The sequence below is a fragment of the Durio zibethinus genome, chromosome 16, assembly GCF_047325235.1.
Source record: "Durio zibethinus cultivar Kanyao isolate XHJ-2024 chromosome 16, ASM4732523v1, whole genome shotgun sequence".
In the NCBI taxonomy this organism is placed as follows: domain Eukaryota; kingdom Viridiplantae; phylum Streptophyta; class Magnoliopsida; order Malvales; family Malvaceae; genus Durio; species Durio zibethinus.
In genome coordinates this window covers 1,782,202-1,804,456 of record NC_143177.1, presented here as the reverse complement: position 1 = coordinate 1,804,456, position 22,255 = coordinate 1,782,202, and the positions used below count along the sequence as shown (strand labels likewise).

The 22,255-nt window shown below is 31.6% G+C and overlaps 3 protein-coding genes and 1 pseudogene across 11 annotated transcripts; 2 read left to right on the top strand and 2 right to left on the bottom strand.

The window, feature by feature from the left end:
• Positions 1–1,709: 1,709 nt before the first annotated feature.
• On the top strand, positions 1,710–3,236 carry RIC5 (ROP-interactive CRIB motif-containing protein 5). The gene is made up of 4 exons (XM_022893067.2): positions 1,710–1,962; positions 2,092–2,189; positions 2,315–2,393; positions 2,540–3,236. Exons 1-4 carry the CDS (start codon positions 1,917–1,919, stop codon positions 2,926–2,928), a joined length of 612 nt encoding a protein of 203 aa, XP_022748802.2. The 5' UTR covers positions 1,710–1,916; the 3' UTR covers positions 2,929–3,236.
• A 127-nt stretch (positions 3,237–3,363) lies between these two features.
• FIB4 (Plastid-lipid associated protein PAP / fibrillin family protein) lies at positions 3,364–5,793 on the bottom strand. Of its 2 annotated transcripts, none has more exons than XM_022893266.2 (4): positions 5,419–5,793; positions 4,476–4,712; positions 3,941–4,082; positions 3,364–3,814 (listed from the first exon to the last, which is right to left on the bottom strand). In XM_022893266.2, the coding sequence occupies exons 1-4, from the start codon at positions 5,653–5,655 to the stop codon at positions 3,600–3,602; spliced, it is 831 nt and encodes a 276-aa protein (XP_022749001.2). In that variant the 5' UTR covers positions 5,656–5,793; the 3' UTR covers positions 3,364–3,599. The 2 variants fall into 2 exon arrangements, with proteins under 2 accessions (XP_022749001.2, XP_022749002.2); XM_022893267.2 differs by having other exon boundaries at positions 5,494–5,764.
• Positions 5,794–8,063: 2,270 nt separating this feature from the next.
• LOC111298282 (KIN14B-interacting protein At4g14310-like) lies at positions 8,064–12,360 on the top strand (annotated as a pseudogene). The gene is made up of 4 exons (XR_016328856.1): positions 8,064–9,588; positions 10,000–10,350; positions 11,051–11,311; positions 11,611–12,360. The product of XR_016328856.1 is annotated as a KIN14B-interacting protein At4g14310-like (transcript).
• A 973-nt stretch (positions 12,361–13,333) lies between these two features.
• LOC111292138 (phosphate transporter PHO1-like) lies at positions 13,334–21,813 on the bottom strand. Of its 7 annotated transcripts, none has more exons than XM_022884374.2 (15): positions 21,454–21,813; positions 20,110–20,199; positions 19,664–19,883; positions 18,690–19,038; positions 18,009–18,060; positions 17,813–17,884; positions 17,011–17,140; positions 16,621–16,741; positions 15,882–16,131; positions 15,699–15,803; positions 15,547–15,591; positions 14,895–15,047; positions 14,486–14,764; positions 13,989–14,125; positions 13,334–13,905 (listed from the first exon to the last, which is right to left on the bottom strand). In XM_022884374.2, the coding sequence occupies exons 1-15, from the start codon at positions 21,691–21,693 to the stop codon at positions 13,815–13,817; spliced, it is 2,334 nt and encodes a 777-aa protein (XP_022740109.1). In that variant the 5' UTR covers positions 21,694–21,813; the 3' UTR covers positions 13,334–13,814. The 7 variants fall into 7 exon arrangements, with proteins under 7 accessions (XP_022740109.1, XP_022740115.1, XP_022740133.1 ...); XM_022884380.2 differs by having other exon boundaries at positions 18,009–18,057; XM_022884398.2 differs by lacking the exon at positions 14,486–14,764.
• Positions 21,814–22,255: the final 442 nt, after the last annotated feature.

Below are 22,255 nucleotides of genomic sequence, written 5' to 3'. Positions count from 1 at the left end.
AATCCTTTAAGCTTACTCTGATATGAGCTTGGTGAATGAAGTTAAATTTCAAGTTAACCACATCGTACATGTAAGAATGGAGAATCTCTATAAACAACTCTGGACATTTGGTTTGGAGAATCTTATATAACTGGTTAAAAAGAACAAAAAAATAAATTTTGTCATTTTTTTTTAATAAGTTTTTATGCTTTTATTGTATTTAAATAAACATTTAACTTTTAATATGTATTTAAATAAATTTTTAATCGTCAATTGTACTTAAATAAACACTTAATCTAAATCAATCTTTTATTTTAAATAAGGGTTTATATGGATACAAATAATAATATGAGAATTTATTTAAAAAAAATATAAAAGCTTATTTAAGAAAAAATAGTATAGTTCATGGTTTTTTTTTTTTTTTTTTTTCAGTATTTTAGCTTACTATGCGAAATTTTTGTTTTCATGAATCTTACTTTACTATCTGAATTTTTTGTTTTCGTCATAAAATCATCCCATTGGTTCGAAAATATTCTTAAACTCAATGTTACATTATCTTCAATGCCAAGATTCGACAGAAAACTTTCTTACATGTTTAAAAAAAAATGTTAACGTCATAAATAATTTTTAAATCATAATAAAATATTTAATATAATATATAAATTTTATAAATTTTTAACGTGACAATCTACCATTTTATAATGTCATGATTATGGTAAATTAGTTTATGTTTATATTTTTTTTTATAGATTTAATCCTATCTATGCTTAAATGTTCTACCAAAATAATATTATTTTGGCATAACAGATTGACACAATTACTTGATAGTTGATAATTATGATACTTGTAATTTTTTTTTTTTTTACCTTTACATGCATAATTAAATGGGGAAGTAATTTATCATAAACTCATATTAAATCTTTTTTTAAAGGTGTAATTTAATAAAAAAAATGTCATTTAAAATTTTATATATCTAATAAATTAAATATAAAAATCGATCAACCGAATTAAAGCAATAATATGTATATGCCAATAATATATATAGGATATATTATTGGCATGTGCCTCGTTAATTTTGTAGGAAAATCCCATTCCTAAAGGTAATGTAGGTTTTTCCGAATCAAATTCTACTTCAAGTAAGACTTAAGAACTAACTATATTTTTAATTAAACTAATTTAAGTTTGGTATAATCATCTCTAAAAATAATGCAACCTCAGCTTAGATGATAAAATGGTAACTTAAATTTGATCATAAGCATTGCCATTGTCAATTTGCCATTAATTTCCTCGACCGCTTTTCCCTCGCATTCATTAAAAAACAGGCAATGCCCCGTTGGGAAGGATCTTGAGCTTAACCTCCCATCCCATGGATTTTCCACCTGAAAATTCTCCTTTGTTTCACCTCCATACTTGGAGGTTTTCCCTTTCCACCGTCTCCCTCTCTCTTTTCTTGATTGGAAAAACCAAACGACAATCAAGAATTGAAGGAGCTCTTACCTCTTTCTCTCCTTTTTTTTTTTTTTTTTGGACATTTTCCCTTTAGAAATTACAGATTTATGAAGAGAAAGTAAGGTTATTTCATCAACTGATGCAGTTTTCCTTGTATGTAACTTCCTTCTAACTTGAGTAAGAGGTTTAATCCAATTTCATCAAATTTCAGCATCTGCAATCTCTTTTTCTATCCACACTTCCTTTTAACTTTTTTGTCCTAATTCTAACATGATTTTTTTATTACATTGGTTTCGTTTCATGTCGTGACAGAAAATATTTTCATTGCAATTTATATTCTCTTTCTTTTATATTATGTACCAAACAGATTGTGGAACATATTCTTGCTTTCTTTTTACTTCACCTCTGAGAGAACAAGCACCTTCCACGTTGGAGAGGAAGATTTCATATTTACATTGCCAAAGGATCCATCATTATTGACAGCGAAAATGAAGGGTCTTCTAAAAAGTTTAAAATACATTTCCCATATGTTTGGTGAGTACCCAAAATTTTCCATGATCCATTTTTTTAAGGGAAATGAGAATTTTCATCATTACTAAATCTACAATTTTCAAATTCTCATGTAAATGATGTTGAATTGGGGACTCATTGACAATTTTGCAGATGAAAAAGAGCCAGAAATGCAAATAGGGCTTCCCACGGATGTAAAGCATGTTGCTCATATTGGTATGGATGGTCCTTCTGCCAATAAGCCTAGCTGGGTATGATTTTTTTTTTCCTTTTCATTACCATTACCATTTCAATGGCTTGTTTGATTTCATCGAGCTGGTGTTTTCTATGTTATGTGAGAAAATATGAAAATTACCTGGTTTCCAAATACATGCAGATGAATGAGTTCAATTCAGCTCCAGAGCTCTCATCAATGCCTCTAAATCGTAATCCACAAGTGACGCTTTCGGCTGCAGGTTTCTTCCTTTTCTGTTTTTTGTAATCATGCTCTTAAGATTCAATTTCATCAGTCAACAAAGTAGATGTGTTTATGGTTAGATCCTGTATATGAAATATGGTTTAGCTGCTTTGCTCCATAGATTTAAATGTCATTTTGGTGCAGGAAATGGTGACTCATTGCCACCTCTTGGCAATGAGAAGCAAAAGAAGTCCAGGCGCAAACAATCAGTAGGCAATGGCTCACCTGTAGTTTCTCCAAAAGACGCCGAGAAGCAATCTCGGCGCCATCGTTCATCAAACCTTTCGATGGAATCCCCTGGTCGAGATCCATCTTCCCATGGAAGGAGGCACAGGAATTCAAGTCGTGGCACTCATGAATCATCGTCACAAGAGTTACCTGACATCCCAAAAAAATCACGACGAAAGAAATTAAAGGAATCATCCGGCGGATCAGAAGGATCTACATCATCAACAATATCAAAATGTTCTAATTCTTTGCCTGATATCATTGAGCTTGAATCTCAAGCAGATATGGAAGCTTCAGAGGAATAGAGTAATTTGTATATTAGAGGTTTTTAAGCATTATCACTGCATCAAAATGTAATTCCCATGGAATTTCTTCTTCATCTATTATTGTTCTCTCCATCATTTTCTCTTGCAGCTTTAGGCTTTGCACGGTTTTCATTGCTTCACTGCTCTTGCAGCCATGGAATTTGGCATTTTTTTTTTTATAGGATCTGTAAAGTAAAAATATGCATAGACAAAGGTAGAACAGTAAACAAAATAAATTTTACGTGTGCTGGATAGAAAAGAAAATGAGAAAGATGATCATTTTTCACTCTTATTCACAAATTAAAATCAGTCCAAATTGAAAAGATAAAGTCACCTTGGATTTTAAGAAGATCATCCCATGCCAAATGATTTATCAAATTAAGCTAATTGACAAGATAAATGAGGTAACATGTCAGCATTCCACGGGCACAAATATCAAGTTAAAAGATCAACTAGGTGATGATAACATGAAAGTAATGAAATTAGCAGGGATTTTACAATTGTGTATGGTTAGCTCATTACTTGTTTAGATATTTTTCGACCAATTTATGATACATAACCACCAAAACTCAAAAGGTAAAACAACAAAAGGAGATAGCAGATGATGTAGAGACACAAGAGAAGATTGATTTGGAATGACGATACATGGACAATGCAGATGTGCTAACTCATTATGAGATGACGAAAACCCTGAGCTCGCCCCTGTCTCCTCTGGTGATGCGGGTATCAGCATCAACAAAGGTAACTTCAAATTCACTGCTCCCTGTATTAGATGGAGGCCTCAAAGCATCTGGAATCTGAGGAACTTCTAAGGGTGGAAGCTGCGATAAGTTTCCTTTCGTTTTCACAGTTATTTTTTCAAATGTTATTTTGATCTTTGCAGCTCCTACCAGCATCAAAAGAGAAGTTTTTATCAGTGTAATTTTTATCATCTGAATCACAATCAAAGAGTAGCATCCAGCAAATATAACAAAACTCTAAGTAAGAGAAACAACCAGTACCAAGTACCAACCTACGAGTTCGAATTTGTGGGCTAAGGTGGCTGTCACTTGAAGTGGAGGTAAGGGAAGTGGAGGTAAGGGCCATGGGGCTCTCACTTCAAGGTCTACTATATTATCAAAATCTTTGCTCAAGACATCAATTCTCTGAAATACCTGAATACAAAACAAATCTTCAATCTTTAGGCTATAAGTAGACTATTACTCTTCACAGATTTCTTGATTAAATTATAAAAGATGGAAAACCCAAAGTAAGATGTGAAAAAGCATAATTTTTTTCTTTTACAAAGGAGGCCGCAATATAGGGATAAGAAAATGGGTTGCAGATTGCAGATATTAGGATTTGAATCCCTAACCTAATGAATGTCACCTCTTAAGGGTAGTTATATGAACTAATTGAGCTAACCTTGGTTTGAAAAAACTGATATTGCCAAGTCTTAACATTAGCATTTGGGTTAGTGCCAAATTTTCAGGTAAACTGCTTAAGGACTGCCCTATGGTAAAAGTCCCAAATAAAGCGATCATAACAGAATCAGAATTGTTGCAAACCTGGCCAAGAGTTATGGGGAGTAACCTTCCAATGGGAGGTCCAGGACGGCTCCCTCCGAGAGTCCGAGATGAGAATGCACTGCTATATATCAATTTCCATCTGCCTTGAAGCTTATCCAGATCAGTAGATAAGTCCACTGGTCCTGCAACAGCTTCAAGCTCCTTCGCAGCAGCATCTGCCTTTCGAAGATCATCTTCACTTGCAGCAAGACCTTTATTCACCCCAGAAACAGCACTCTTCATCCAATCACATTCACCCATATGAGTCAACATACTGTAATAACATAGAAAACGAAAAGGAACCAAAGAAACAATTCACTTGGCCTCTACTTATTCAAAAACTTTGTCTATGTTTTTTAGGAAAGATTTGGCTCAAAAACATCATAAATTCAAGGGGAATGAGCTCATTAGCATTCTAGCTCTCCTATCTAAACCAGACATGTCAACCTTGTCTGCCCTATCAGTACCAAAGTCCACTGATAAAAGATTAGGGAAATTATGAACAATAAAGTATATAAAAGTCCAAAAATTGCAATTCCTCTAATCTATCAATTCCAATGAATAAAAGTCAAAACCACTTATGACATGAAAAAATACCAATGAAAAACCCAAGCTTTCCCACCTTGAGGAATCTAAAAACACAGTATAGCAGTATAGAAGTAAATTCCATGCCCTACTTCAAGCATCCGAAGAAGAAGAAACATGAAGAAGAAAAAAAAAGCAACAAATTCACACAGTTAATGGTACAACTGAATGAATTAGTCTAGCTTGAAGTCTAATTGAATAAAAAAATGGAAACGTATAATTTTTTTCATATACAAAAAACAAGGAACAGAACAGTTGGATAACCTCTAAGTATAAGCAAAAAAACAAAACTGGGTAAGAAAGAGCAAAATCCAGCAAAAACCCAGAAACATGTTCTGAAAATTATTACCGAACATACCAGTAATTTAAACTTCAAAGAAGTAATGAGTTCAATTTTAGCATTTTGAGGAGGTGGTGGGTCAAGAACAGAGACCTCATCAACAGCCGATTTCAAAACAAAGCTTCTCTTCCTTTGAGGAAGCCGGTTAACTTTAACAAGAAAAGGAAATCCTTTTTGCGGATAGAGAGAATTATTAATGGAGGAAGAAGAGAAGATAGAAGTTGGAATTTCAATGAGAGAACTTAAAGAAGCCATGGCTTCTGGCTCTGGGTGCTTTGCTTGCCCTGTTTTGCAACTGTCCTGTTTAGCGGCTGTGCGAGCGAAAGAAAGTTGCAAGTTTATGTGCAGTGGAATCTTCTTTTGTCAGAAAATCAAAATCTATGGTTACGGACTGTTCTGGTCTTTTGACATCTGATTTGTGAATGGCCATTGGCTTTCTAAGGAAATATTAAAACAAAAAAAAATAAAAATCCATTCAATAAAAAATAAATTTTTAGTATAGTTTTCATTTATTTATTTATAATTTTTTAGTAATTGTTAATATTATTATAAATAAAATAATTTATGGATGGTATCTAAGGAAGGTAGTTCAATTTGTATACGCGATTTTGATTCTATTTATTTTTTTTTATTTTTTTTTTTGAAATTAGATTTCAAATTGAGCTAAATAATAGTAAAAAAAAAAATTAGAGTCAGGTTGCAATCAAGTTTTAAGTAAACTCGATCCGATCAATCCGATCTTAATTTTGACCCACCTATATATATATATATAATTATTTTTTAATTACTTATTTAGTTATATATATAATTTTATATTTATATTAAAAAATAATATTTTATATTTTAAAAAATAATATTTTATTAATTTTGAATTGGATGGAATCAGGTTCGGATATAAAAAAATTAAAAAAAAATCAGGTCATATAAAATTTAAGTTTTATATATATAAAGTTGGATCAAATTCAAAACAAACAAAAATTGATCTCAATTTGATCTATTGTTATCCCTAATTAAATCTATAAACAAGTTTAAGTGAAAATTATAAATTTGAATCTAAAATTTTATAATCATTAAATTAATTTGAATATATTTCATCAACATTTGAAATCACAATGATTTGATCCGATAAAAAAAGACTAAAAGAGAAATAATAAAATTTTTTTGGATTTAAATTAGATTTTACAATTATATTTTTATTCACTTATAATTCAACATTTGAATTAAAATTTTTTCCTTCATTCTTCCTTTTCTTTCTTCCTTTATTTATATGTACGAATATGTAAGTTTCCTCTCTTTTTGTTGTGTTGTGTGATATATCTAATAAATATATAAAGTCAACAATGCATATGCCCAAAAAATATTTCATTGCTTTACAATTATTGGATTATAGTTTTTTTCATTTTTTTATGAGTTATAACTTTTTTTTAATTATATTTGGTGAAATGATGAATAATTTTGTTATTACCATAATATATAAAATTTATAAATAAAAATTTTAATTTTATTTAAATGAATTTATTTAATAACAATAAAAAGGAGTTAAAATTTACATTGGATTACTTTATTTTTAGAGTCATAATTTTTAATTAACATTAAAAAGTAAATAAATCTATTTAATAAATAAAAAAAAGTTTACATTAAATTTCTTATTTTTCATAATTTTAATTTTATATTAACATTAAAAATAATAAATTTTATATCAATTTGATATAATTTGCACATGTAACAAACTTTACTTATTAATACAAATTTAGGTTATTATATACTTTATTAGTTTTATTTATTTGTAAATATGCAACTATATGTTTAAAATTAAAAAAATCAACTAATATTCATGTGAGATGCAACTGATAACAAATACTAATGCATGTATAAAGGTAGGATCAAGTTAAATGGAAGTAAAAATTTATTGAGTTTACAATTTTTATAGCTTTTTTGTAAAAATAATGTTTAATAAACCAATTGTTAGATTGAACAATTGCTTCATACTTCTCAATTTATGTTTTGTTAATATAACTAATTAAATTTGCGATAAGTATGAAAATATTATTAAATATAATTGTTAATTTTTAAAATATTATTTTTATAAAATTATAAAAAATGTATAATTAACAAATTTTATACCAATAATTTAATTTTTTTTATATAATTTAAAATATGATATGATAACACGACATAAATAATAACAAAAACATAAAAATGACACGATTTTAAAATTTTAATAATAATTATATACGAGATTAACAAGATAAAATATATTTTATATTTTCGTATCGAGATAAATCGTGATATATAATTTTCATATAAAATATGATATAAATATATAAATATTAATATTTTATACCATATATATATATACAAATTATTAGGTTTATGTATATATAATTAGGGTAGTTTAGTGAAGTTGAATTTACAAGAGAAAAAAAAAAAGAAATCAAATGACAAATACACCCTTAACCTCCAACCTTAGCAAAAATTCGAACTTTACAAATTCACATTCAATTCCCGCCAAAAACCCAGGCAATCTTTAAACTGAGAAAGATTATATTCAATTACTATTTTCGACGTTTCCGTATTAATTTATTGGTAATTTATTTAATCCCCAAAACAAACAATGTCAGCGTCGGGGGTTCGCTGCAAAGAGACTTAACCACCGGCATTGAAAACCGGCAACAACCCTAACTCCAGTCTCCTATCCGACCCTTAAAAAATCATTTTCCGGTGAAGAAAACCCGAGGACCGGAAGTCTTTCTCGGGCTTCCATGCTGGCCCATAAGCCCATGATCCGCTCCCTCCCACGCGTTGAAAAGGCGGCGGGGCTTGATGGCTCTCACAATGAAGGCCGGGTGCAGTGGTCCACGCCATCGGACCCAAGATGTAGGAGTTAGAGCCCATCCGAGTTTATTAGGGTTTTTTCTGATTTTAAGAAAGATAGGATTTCAATGGATAGCGAAAAGAAGGGTTTTAGGGATTTGGGACTTAAATGTTGCGAAGAAAGTGGCGGGTTTAAGGAGAATTTGGTGATGAAAGTGAAAGAAAATGAGAGGAAATCAAACGGGGTTGGCGTTTTGGATGGGAACTGTATAAATGTTAAATTTAGCTCTGATTTGGGAAAGCCAAATGGGAAAATGTTCAAAAATTTGGGGCCTTTAATGCATAGGGTGTTTCAGATTTTGGTTCACAACGTGGAGCTTGTGTTAGGGTTGATGAGAAATTTGATGCAAAGTTCCTAAAAGAGAAATCTTTGAGTGATGGGAAGTGTTTGGAGGTTTAAAAAATGAGGACTTGAGTTTACATGAGAGTGGAGGCAGTGGGGTTGGTATTAAACATTCAAGCAAGCTTCATGAAAAGCTTGCTTTTCTAGAAGGGAAGGTGAAGAGAGTTGCGTCAGATATTTATAGGACTAAGGAGATGCTTGACATGAATAATCCGGATGCATCAAAGGTGACACTTTTAGATATTCAGGACAAGATTTCGGGCATTGAGAAGGCCATGAGTCATGTTGTGAGTGATTCGAATGGTAAAACGAGCGCTCCAAAAGCTTCTTAAGATGAAGATGTGAGTACGAAAGGAATTGAGAGGAGTCAGAGTAAGTAGGACGGTAATGTTAAAATTTCAGTTAAAGAATTGAATAGTGAGGAATTGGAGGCTAGATTGTTTCCTCATCAGAAGTTGCTTAGAAATAGAACGTCACTGAAGGAATCATCAGGGAGCTCACAAAGTCTGGAACCCTCTAATGCCGAAGACTCTAGTATCGAATTAGGGGAGGAAAATAAGTCATTGTGTCCCATTGAGGGTAATCTGATAGCTTTGGAGTTCTTTGCTTCACTTTATCAGAAGCAAACTAAAGTCACCAAAAGGAATGAGCAGGATAGATTGGAGAATTCTTATACTTAGGAGATGGATGGTAATGGTGTTTCAGGAGCGCAAGGGCCTTTGAAAAAACTTGATGTGAACCATGGTGTAGAGTTCAATCTTGAATCAGATGAGAGACTTGAAGACTTTGTTGATCAGGAGAATAGGCCAACTGCTGTTATTGATGAGGAGACTGAAGATACTGGCATTTATCAACTGAATGAAATTGGCCGCAAGACTTCAACTGGAGGATAGTTTGTGTCAGAAGGAGAGGCAGTTCTTCTTGCTCATGATGACGGGTCATGTTCCTTTCATGACATTACTAACTGTGAGGTATTATTTATTGTTCCTGTTTAAAGTTCGATTTTTGTTTTCCTTTTTATTTGTATTCCTTAATCAACTGACAAATTGTTTGATGTCTCTCTCTGTTGTTTCATGATAGTGATATAAACATCATTTTGTATTTTCTCGTCTCTGTTTCATGATTTGTGTTCCTTCTTATTATTTGAATGTCCCTATTGCTTGTTTCGTTTTGTTTTCCAGAAAATTCAATGGATTTAAACTTGGAATTGGATAAGTTATTGAGTTTGTTGAAAGCCTGAAGATTGGTTTGGCAATAATTTTTACCAAAAAGTTATATAGCAATGTCATTGATTAATTCAAATCTTTTTGCAACTGTATACCATGTCAGACTGTTGATTGAAAAATGGTCACAGACACCACTGAAATCCATTGTTATTTCAGTAGATGGCTGTGTGCAAGTCTCCAGCAGGTGTCTCACCTAATATATGGAGGGATTGTTGGATTATTCGTGCTCCTAGTGCATATGGTTGCTCAGGGAGATATGTTTTGGCTGCATCTGCCAGGAATTCTTTAGAATCAGGATTCTGCTCATGGGATTTCTATACCAAAGATGTGCGAGCTTTCCACATTGAGTGTGGGGAAAGAGCTTCAAGAACGGTACTTGGTCCCTTACAGAATAACACTTTGTATAGAAGAACTGCTCTGTGTAATAGTTTATCACCAGAAACTCAGCAGTGGTGGTATAAACCTTGTGGCCCTCTTATCATCTCAACTGCCGGCTTATAGAAGGTTGTTCATGTTGGGAATAATGACTCAAATCTCATAAGAGATTTTTTTGGGATTGATTAGATATTGCTTGATGGATAAGAAAATTTGCAAAAGAAAAATTCTAAGAGAAAAAAGATTCTTAATAAGTAAGTTTGACTTGTAAGAGGATAATTTTAAGAGGAAAAAAATTCTTAATGGGCAAGTTTGTATGATTATAAATATGTGAAATTTTTATAGGATTAAGTATGAAAAAAATATGTAAGAAAGTTGTAAGATTTTATAGGATAGACATCCCATAGGAGTACTGGGGCTTTACGTTTTTATGAGTGTGTATTTTTGTTTGTGAGTAAATTAAAGGAGATTGAGAGTGTCCACGTAGACATGATGTATGGGTGCATATTGGTACGTGTTTGGTTGTATTGAAAGGATACACATAAGATGTGTTTGTTTGGGTTGAAAATATTTCATAGAATTAAAGGAAATTAAGAGGGTCTATGAGTATTGGTTATAAGTGTTTGATTTGATTTGATTTAATGTATATTTGTAATTTTTTACAATTAGTGAATCTTATTTTTCATCCGTGAACGTAGGTCAGTTAGATTGAATTATTGTCTTTTGTGTGATTCATTGATTGTTTGATTATACTTCCGTTAGTGTGATTGAATTGAGACTTTTTGATCTAACAAGTGGTATCAGAACTGTGATAATTTCCTAACAGTCCAAGTATATGACATATGACATTCGTGATGGTGAGGAAATTATGAAGTGGGAGGTACAGAAGCCTGTATCAACAATGGATTATTCAAGTCCACCGCAGTGGAAAAACAGAGGAAAGGTAGTTGTAGCAGAAGCAGAAATTATTTGTCTGGGATGTGAACTCTCTACATCCTCAGACATTACTATCTATCTCTTCATCTGGTCAGAAAATCTCAGCTCTTCATGTAAATAACACAGATGCCGAGATGGGTGGAGGGGTTAGGCAAAGGTTAGAACTTTATTCCGTGTTTTTGTTGATTATCTCAAGTTATTTCGACATTGGTTGTTTTCTAGTTTCTTAACATATTATTTCTTGCGGATTTATTTTTGCTTTTATTGATGTTAACGAATTTAAGTTGTCATTCACCATTTTATTATTGTTTTATCTCATATAAACTTATTTGCTTATAATTCCTGCTTATTTTATGTAAGTTGCCTTGCTTATACCTTTTATCATATCATGCAAGAAGAGAAGAAAACGCAGAAATTTTTGTATGGGTCCTAATGTTGCCAACATCTGAATTGCAGGGCAAGTTCCTCAGAAGCTGAAGGAAATGATGGTGTGTTCTGCACTCCGGATTCTATTAATATCTTGGATTTTCGCCACCCATCAGGTATAGGTGCGAAAATAGCAAAAATTGGTGCTAATTTGCAGTCAGTTTTTGCCCGAGGCGATTCAATCTTTCTTGGCTGCACAAATGTGAGATCATCAGGAAAAAAAGTAGCAGCCTTGTTGTCAAGTGCAACAGTTCTCATTGCGTAAACAAAGGCTGTTCAGTACGTATTCTTTGCCTGAACCCAATGCTCACTCCCATTATTCAGCCATAACACAGGTTTGGGGAAATTCAAACCTTGTCATGTGTGTATGTGGGCTGAGGCTTTTCGTATTCGATGCCCTGAATGATGATGGGATGCAGCCTTTCATATATGATTATGGCAGTGGTCAGAACGTCAGAATTTAAATAATGAATTTCTTATTTTATCTTTAAATTTAAAAATTAAATTTTAAATTATCAAATATTTAAAAATATTCTCCATTCTCCTTTTTTATTTTTTATTTTTTTGTTTTCCATCGATTGAGAAAACCTATTTCTTCTCCATGAAAAAATGCTCCAAAGCAATTCTTGTCATCTCTTTCCATCAATTTTTCTTTTAGATTTTTCTATCAAGTGGAATTTTCTTAATTTTTTTTCAGATTTTTTAATAATAAAAAAAATCTTATCTTTTGATTTCGTAGATGAAATATGAGCTAACTTCGATTTCAAATTTTAAATTTTGTTTGTTTGAAATGCTTTTTTCACCTATGAATGAATATGATTAAAGATTTAAAATTATAATTTTTTTATTTTTATTTTATCGAGAATCAAATAAAAAAGTAAATTTTAGATTTGACTTTGAGAAAATTTAGGTGTTAGTTTTTAAAACGTTCCATATATTTAAATCTTGCATACGTAGAAGAAAGTGCTATTGCGAATTAAAAGGTTCTAACTTTAAAATTAAATTAGTATATAAAAAATATTTTTAACTAATAAAAAATATTTTTTTATCTTAATTTTAATTTTACACATAATAAATATGATAAATGGTAAATTGATATTTTATTTTGTTTTTAATCTTTGTACATATTAAATATAATATAAAATAAAATAATTTAATCTAATTTTATTTATAATCTTATATTATCTTATTTTATTATAATTTTGTATGTTAAACATAATCATAAATACTTATGTTATTTATTGATTGCAGAGTTGTGTTCGGTTAGAAAATTGGGTGAGTGCAGCATCAATCTGGTTTTTTATGTTTTGATGCATTTGGAAGAGTAAAGAAGTTTGATCATGTGATCATATATGTTTAAGAAAATGAATATAGAAAGTTGGTTTGATTAATTTTATACCATCTAAGTGTTTTTTTTTTCCTTTTTTTATGAGAATTTGGTAGTCTAAAGAGAACAACTTGACAATTTTAGGTGCGATCAAGGTTGTGCTTGTTTATTTCATTTTTAACATATATAAAATATAAAATTATTGTATTACAATTTGTATTCATATGGCCAACGCAAAACAAATATTTTGATCTTTTACTAAATTTATATATAATTTTTATTAAAATTTTAAGTTATATTTTTTTTATATATTTTTTTTAATATTTTTCTATCATGGCATTGTATTGTGTCCGGTCTAATGATAGAAGAGGTTCTAATTAGCCTGACTTTTACATGAAAGAATTGCAGCATAATTTTGCTAATTCATTAGGGAATGGTATAATATTCTCATTAATAATAATTTGGAAAAGCCGTACAAATAGGATCAATTAGAATATTTTATTGTCCTTGATGTTGGACTAGAGCTATTGCTTCATATATCAATCGTTCCCATCATTATACAGTCTAATATAAATTTCAAGCTTCAAAACAATATTAAACTTCGTTCTTCATTATCCAACAGAGAATAGGGGGAGGAAAAAAATGCCTTTGGGTATTGGCTAAGACATCAGATTGATTCAGATATCAGCAAATCCAAGTTAGAATTGCAATTTGATGCTGATACTTTTCTTTCACTTGGAGCTCTACGATTTGGATTGGATTTGTGATTGATGATTGATGATGAGGGAGATTTTCCACAGAAATATATGGATCCCTGGAATCTTTATGTATATGGTAACAGAACTGCCGAAGGTATCGGTTGCTCTCTGTCAGGTTGGTCAGGAACTTCCATGAATTTAACAATCTCTCAGCCCTCCGAATCAGTCTCACGGAATGGCAATGGAACAGTCTTTACTGCCCGGAACTTGCCAACATTGTTTAGATGTTCATTCTCCAACCTGTTCAGAAACAGTTTCTCTAGTGTTAGAAGAGTTCATTTAAGAATCATTTGGCTCGTTTTGGAAATTGGGATGGAAAATACCTGTAAAAATTCCAATGCCCTCGTCGGATGACCTCTAAGGAAGCCAAGAAGAAGTCTAGCAAATGTGTCTGAACTGGATCGATACGAAACCGCATGATGCTCTCTATCCAAGCAACTCTTAGAACTACATTCAAGGCCTACAGTTATAGATTTGATTTGTGTCGTTAAGAACTTCTTTGGGAAAAAAATTAAGTTGATGTCACGAATGATTTCATTATAATGAAATATTCAATATAATATTCAGATTTTAAAAATTTTAATATAATATATGAATTATAAATTTATTAATTAATATAATATATATTTTTATTATCGTTTGCTTCAAATAATAACACGTGCTTGATGAATAACTTTTTAAATATTATATTAAAAATTTTTAAAATTCAAATATTATATTAAATATTTTAATATAGTTTGAGGTTCATTTGTGATATTGTCCCACAAATTTATGAACAAGAAAGTAGAACTAGGATTGACTACGGTAAGGGAAAACTCACAATGGAGAGGTAGTAAATGCTCTTGTTCTTCAGAATTAGATCATCTCTAAGCCAAGGGTTTTTGGAATTGGGATTAAGAAGCCCCCAGTCCCTAACAAAATCCCAATATAATTGGTAAACTGTAGCCACAACCGAAGTCACCAAGACTACAGAAAACCACAGGTGGTTGCTCTTTGTAGCATATGTTAGCCTGGCACCAGCTGCTACCATGGCAGAAACATACTTCCCCATGTTAGCCAAGTGGTTCAGGTCATTTTCATCAAACCATCTTCTTGCGCACTTGAAATTAAATTGAACAACAGTGTTAGTTGAACAAGTTTTTCAACTGATGTCATGTAATGTGTTGACTAGTAAATATACAACTTTTCCTGGGAAAATAACGAATGCTAAGGGTTCCATGAAGTCTTACCTGCATAGCACGCCAATAATATGGCAGAAACGAGATGACATATGCAAGCTGCCTGTACAGCTTTCCATTTTTGCATGTTGCATATTCGTGGGTTTTGAAACTTCCAGCAAGAAAGTAGCAGGCTGTTGATTCCAAGTGTCTTAGCAATGGAATCTGCATAATGGTTGATAATTGTAATTGGTCAGAAGGGAAAATGAAACTCAAAACAATGTACCGTTGATTCCACAATAATTCTGAAATGAGTGCTAAATCTGTTCTGTCTTAGCCTACATTGCTTGTTACTGAATAATAGGATCGATGTATACAAAAAAAATGTTTGACAAACAATTAGTGAACAGCTCGATTTTTATTTGTTTATATTTTTTTATTAAGTACAACAAATAATCATGAATAACGTTTTGAAGTTTATTAATTAAACAAATATAACAAAGTTCGTATATATTTGATTTGTTTATAAAGTAAAGTATAAACGAAGAGAACTTTTTATAAATACTTCATGAATAGAATCAGTTTTTATTTGTTTATATTTGTTTATTAAATTTAATAAATGATTACAAATAATATTTTAAAATTTATTAATTAAACGAAAAGATTAAAGATATAATAAAATTCTTTCATTTTCAGTTCGTTTACATCTTTATTGAATGTTTACCTGACTAGTTAGTTGGTCAGCCATGAAGAAGTCTACCATCAAAACCTGCATACATGTAAAATAAGAGAAAATCAAGAAAATTCTCAGTTACAAATTCCTTTTATACTCGAAGTTGTCAGGATCTAAATTTTAAATATTGAAAGTAAATTTACCTTATAAAATGGAGAGCATATTATGTTACGAATTATACGAAGGAAGCAGAAGCGAGTTGGCCGATAGAAGATGTCAAGTGGGCATAACAGCAAGGCAATGAAAATCTGATATTGAGATTGAAAATCAGTTAAAGGCACGAGGATACAAAAATAATATAGAAGTAATGGAGTTGTTTGACCAACCAGGAGGAGAATTCCAGGAATACTGTCAACATGAGTAGGAGAAAAGCCCCCAATCCTTAACAGGAGGTGGATGACCATGGCCCCAACCACAGAAGTCATGAAAGTGGTACAAATGAGGAAGGCATCTCTATATTTAAGGGCTGTGTTTGGTGCAAACTCAAAAATGAAGTTGTCGTTTATTCTTGCATTCTTCCACATGAACAAGTTGCACCCATACAAAAACAAGTGCAAGCTTAACAATGCAAATACACTGCAGCAAATAAAAAAAAATGCTGCGATTAGTAATTGCAACCAATCTAAATGTCTCATTTTTTTTTAATAACACATCAATTAGTAAAATCAAACTTGATAATCATTTTTAGTAGGTTGGTTGTAGGATTTGATTTGTTGCAAAGTTGACTTGACAATTTTTAATACGATACGATGATATAATTCAAAAATAATAAAAATAAAGACATGAAAGTGGTGAGTTTAAAATTTTAATAAAAATCATAAACGAATTTGATAAAAAAAAATTATGTTTGACATGTCAAAATGAAATATAACATGACAATTTGTGTCTTACACGTATTAAATAAGAAATAAAAAAAATACAAATGTATGAATTGTTAGATCTATTGTGAAGCCCCTTGTTATATGCTTTTCTGGTCAATTAACTGATTATATATATGTGAGAATTGAAATCACATGGAATGTTAAAATGGTGAAAATTATAGAGAGGCAAATGTAATTGGAGCACCTGAAAACAGGGTAGACAGTTTCCATGTAAGCTGTTTCTGTGCTAGGTGAGAAAATACCAGACAAGTGTGCCAATATTATATATACACTAAACAGTGATACCAAACAACCTGTAAACAATCCTGCAAAATGAAAAAAAAAAAAAAAAAAAGGTAAAAAGAAGGAAATTCAGTGAATCAGTGACAGTAAAATTTCTTGAATGTCAGCGTTACTGCTTGTTGGGTCACCGACCATGATTTATTTCCATTTTCAGGATTTTTACCTGTCAAATTTGCCTATGATGGAGGATTAAAGTAATGGTTTTCTTGGCCAAGTGACTAATAACCACATCATGCATGTTGAATTTTAGATAAAAATAGTGATTATGAGAGAAAAGCAAAGGGTTTATTACCAACAAAAAAGGTGACCATGTGAGAATCTCTCTGCTTTTGTGGTCTCAAGAACTTCATTGCCTTTTTCCTGTCATTGTTGGCGAAGTGCTTTGTGAATATGGACTCCACTTCATCCATTAGTCTAACAACCTTAATTCCCAAGCCATTTAAAATTCATGACAATAATTACTGTTAGAAACCATTCATTTCTCATTTAATCACAAAAAGGTAGTAAAGAGAAATGGTGTAAATGAGATTTCAATATCATTATCATGGATAAATTCCACTTTTTTTTCATCCAATTGCCTTTGCTTAGTAAAATTTTACTCTACAAAAGGGTTGAGAAGAAAATAAAAAAATAAAAAAACGGATCCCAAACTATATTATTTGATTTGGTTTGGATCTTATTTGTTTAGTTGGTTCGATTGGGACAGGATAATAAATATTTAAATTAAGTTTGGATCCATTTTCAGGTAATGAAATAACATAATCGAAAATATACGAACAGAATTATATTTTAATTTGTTTTTAGATAAAATTTAACTTGTTTATAAAATAAAATAATTATTTTATATTTAAATTTATTTAAATATATTAAAATAACATAAAAATAATATCAACAAATTTAAAAAATTAATTTTTAAAATCAATACACCAAATCGATAGAATTCGTTTTAAATTAATTCAATTTAAAAAAATCAATTTGAATTCGAAGAGAATTTTAAAAATTTAAAATATTATATATTAGTTAAAATAATTAAATCAAATCCCATCCGATCTGATGCGTTAACACCTGTGCTGTGCATGAAATGGGTAGCTTGCCTTATCAGAGCTAATGAAATGGGATCTCTTCACTGCTTTCAAATAACTTGCTGATGCCTGTTGGTTTGATACCTGTGCACATCAGAAATACACCAATTTTAAAAAAAAAGGTGGCTTACAGAAAAGTAGTAATAATAACTGTGGCATGTATTCTTAAAAAGGGTTTGTGTCATGTGCAATGAGGCAGATAGATTACCTTGTCAAACTTCTTGAGTATCTTTGTAAAAGCCACCATATTTAGTGAGCTGCTACAAATGGTTCATACATATTAGAATCTCATCAACACAGAAAAGATATCTTTCTAGCAACTACAAAAAGGCCTCACACCAAATAACCAAATTCACTAGACGAGTGAAGGTGATGAAATCTGGTAAATGGCCCTTCAAGCATTACATTTATCGCCCATTTCTCAATTCCTTTTGAAAATCTCAAAATAATCGTGCCCATGTTTCAGTTGGTGAATCCAATGGCTGTTGTTGGTTTTTTGTTCTTGGGTGTTTTTTTTTTTTTTTATGGTTAAATTATTGAAGCTTTCATCCCAATTCCATTACCTTTTCACAGTTCAGAAAAGTTTAGACTTTAGGTTGAAATCTCAGTTGAATCAAACAGGGCCTAAATCTTTCTCCTATATGTCTCGCGTGTATGACTTTTTGAAAGTCGACAAGTTGTGGTCCAACAAGAAAATTTGGAATAAATTTCAAAAACAGCCAAATTATATCCATCACTTTCACCACCTATCTGGAATTGTAAATGCAAAAAGAAGCCTTACGTGTGTTAAAATTTTAGTTGCCATGCAGCTGTATCCTCCAGCTTTCAGTTATTACAGCTGAAAAATCCCATATTCAATTTACTTGAATAAAATTCTCAAGATATTAACCTGTAAGTTTTGAGCAGACCAAGGCCCCTGTAAAGCTCCACAAATGCACTCCGAATCATCTTTTCAGCACATTGGATCTTCTTCCTATTAATGAAATCCCCAGGGGCTTCTTTCTTGGGGTTGTTGATGACTAGATCTTCCCAGAGCATGGATGTAACAGCTTGGATGGTGCGAGTCGGTGTGGTAGCTGGGATGTCGATCCTCATAGCCATTTTTGGCTTCCCTTTCTTTGTCATGGCCCTGCTGCTTGCTGAATTGATGAAATTCACTCCATTCCTCTCCAAAGCTGCGATCACCTCATCTGTTGGTGAGATTTCTTTGGAAATATCATTCATTTCTGTGGGGCTCTCTGCATTAATCGTTATCATTAAAACATCAACAATCATGTGGTCCTTTGATAATAAACTCAAATACGACACCTATAAGTTCTAATGATTGTCATTTGTTTTTTTTTTTTCGGCTATACAGAAGTTTAGGTGAGATGGACCAAAACTGAGATACACAAGAATTTTTAAGGCATAGCATGGAAATAAGAGAAAATGTTATATGTATTTGGATTCGAATCCAAATCTTTTCGATAATATCTCTTAAAAATAAATAAATAAATCAATTGAACTAAACTTTGAATTCTATTATCTTTAAGAATTTTAACGATCATGTTAGGAAAATTCGCTACAATTTGTCAGCCTACTATTTTTTTCATGTATAAAATTGAGCTGTGCATGCTAATTAACAAGAACCAATAAAATTCGTGAAAGAACAAAAGTCTCTGAATTTCAGTATTGCAAGAAGCAACCATTCACATCATGCCATACCAGACCAATGTTCCATAAACTAATCAAAACTACCATATTGCCCTTGAGCTCACGAAATCGAATACTACTTGTTATCATAAAGCTGTTAGCACATGAAGGGTATATATATAGTTCTACTTCATATTTGGAGATACAGAAAAGCAAAATACAAATTCTCACCTGAGAGATCAGAGTTGCAGGGAGAAGATGACCATGAACATGGAAGAATCCCTGCATTTGGCTTCCGTCGCCGGTCACTGAGGATCCGCTTGAGGTCGACCAGGATTTGAAGTTGCTTCTTCAGTATCTCTCCTCTCTCAAGAAACTCACTCTCTTTAGTCTTGTAAAATTGGTTCACTTTGTTTAACTCTCCATCCAACCTTTCAAAAAATACCCTCACCTGGAAAATTAAATAGACCGAACGCAAAAGTCGTTACAAAAAATGGCTTCATTTGATTCCAATTCTTTTTCAATGTTTTATATATACATAATTCATTAGATGAACTCAGAGCGTAGCTCATTCACGTGTCCGGCGAGTTTGAATTCAAATCCTAGCACTTGTAAAGCTATAACCTTGACTTATCCTCGGATAATTACCTCATTTGGAAAAAAAAAATCATTAGTACCTCATCTTCTTCAGAAAACAATTGAACAAGCTCAGTCTGATAGAGTATTTCTTCTTCATCACTACCATCCTCCATGGTTTTACTCCTTACCTATAACACAAAAAGTAAAATAAAAAACTGATATTTGTTCAACAGCTTCCGCTTATCTTCGGTGTCTTTTGCACTGATTTTTTGGGTATAAGTTATTGTTTTTCATCCTCTTATTCACAATAGTTTCGTGATACTAGCACATGCAACCGTTTCTTATTTGATTTCTAGCACATGCAACCGTTTCTTATTTGATTTCGTGACAAAATGTGAAACTCCCAAAGAAAAAAAAAGTACCCAAAAAATGATCATGAAAAAACCCCAGCTATATTTCACTATGTCTTCAAGATTACATCCAACATTATACTAAAAATATCCAAGAATGTAGAAAGCACGAGTTTCCAATAAAGAAAAAGATAATTTGCAAGAAACGAAAAGGTGACGAAATTTTCTATAAAGAACACCGAGTACAATAATTAAAGTTTATTAAATCATGCACACAAACAAGATATATGGTAAAAAAGGGTTATCACCATGAGTGAAAGAAGCCAGGACTTTCAGTTTGGTGGTTGAGATAAATACGTGTACTATGAATTTTTTTAATTATATTATATCAATGTAGAAAGAAATTGTTTAAACTCTTAAAAAAAAGGAAAAACATAAAAATTGTCACAAGCTTTGATTAGAATAAAATATGAGATATTAAAAAAATTAAAAAAATTTACATTCAAATTGATCAAATTAAAAAATATATAAATATAAAAAAAAGCCTTAACAATTCATTAAATTTATACGATCAAATGAGAAAGGTGCAATCTATAAATTCTAGGATGGGCAAATAATATTCTCTTCATTTAATAACAACAGGATTAAGGGCCCCGAGCTTCGCCCCTGGTACCATAACTTTGTTTTTATTTATCAACTTTTGATCGTGGGGGTTTTGATATGGGACCCATTGATCAAACGGTGAGAAATGTAACGAAAACGAAATCGTTTTCATATCATGATCGGAGAAAAAAACAAAACCTCAACTGAAATTTTTTGAAGGCAAAGAAAATGATAAATCTGGTACGTGAGCAAAAGGACCAGAAAGGACTTGGAACAAAGTTCAACAAAAACATGAGGGAAAATAGGAGATACTGGCTCAAAACATACGAAATGAAATCCCATTTTTGAAGGAAAATTTTAGAACTTTATGTCAAAATCATTGAAGAAATGCAAAAATGATTGCAACCCATTTTCTCAAACACCTTAAAACGTACAAAAATAATAATAATAAAGAAATTCTGATTGATTTTACAGTTATAGTTTTATTACCTGAATGATCTCAGTATTGTTATTGGAGCTGAGGAGCTTGGTCGAGAGTTTCATGGCAATGAAACGAATGGGGTTGAAAATTGAGCGACAAAAGTCTTGGTTAAGCTCAGGTGGAGGCTGTCTATTTTTTCTAAAGAGCTTAATCTTCTTCACATGTTTCTTGAGTTGCCAGTAGTTAACAAAGGCGTCTTTCCATTCTGGTATTAGTTGAGCTTCAAGCTCCTTTGAGAACTTCACCATTGTTTTTACTTCCTCTTCTCTTATTGTATTTTCTTCCTCTTCTTTTAAGAAAAAAAAAAAGAAAGAAAAAGTTGGTGGGATGAGTAGTGGGAAAAAGAAAAGGGAATTGAGAGAGGGCTTAAAGGGGTTTGAGAGGGATTAGTAAGGTTTATATATAGGGAAAAGAGAGAAAGAGAGAGAGAGAGAAGGAGAGACGTGTGGAGCAGTGGAGAGTTTGCTTGTTGTTAATGGAAATTAAATCGTTTTTTTAACTTGCATAATATTTGCACTACCGAAAAGAAGGAGAAAAATATGAAAAGGAGATAGCACTAATGGAAGTATTTGAAATATTGGGTTTGTTGAGTTGTTGGTTTAGTGGCTAATGGAGTTTTATTTTGAATGTTAATGTAATACTTGTGTGAAAAATTGGGTTATGATTTGTGAAGATAACCAGGAAAAAAATTAAATAGATAGAAAATCCCCTCGCCCAAAAAAAATACCTTGACGGAGCATATTTGTTCTGTAGTCTAAAAAGTAAGGAAAATATTGGCACATTAAACACATAGAAAAAGAAGAAGAACAG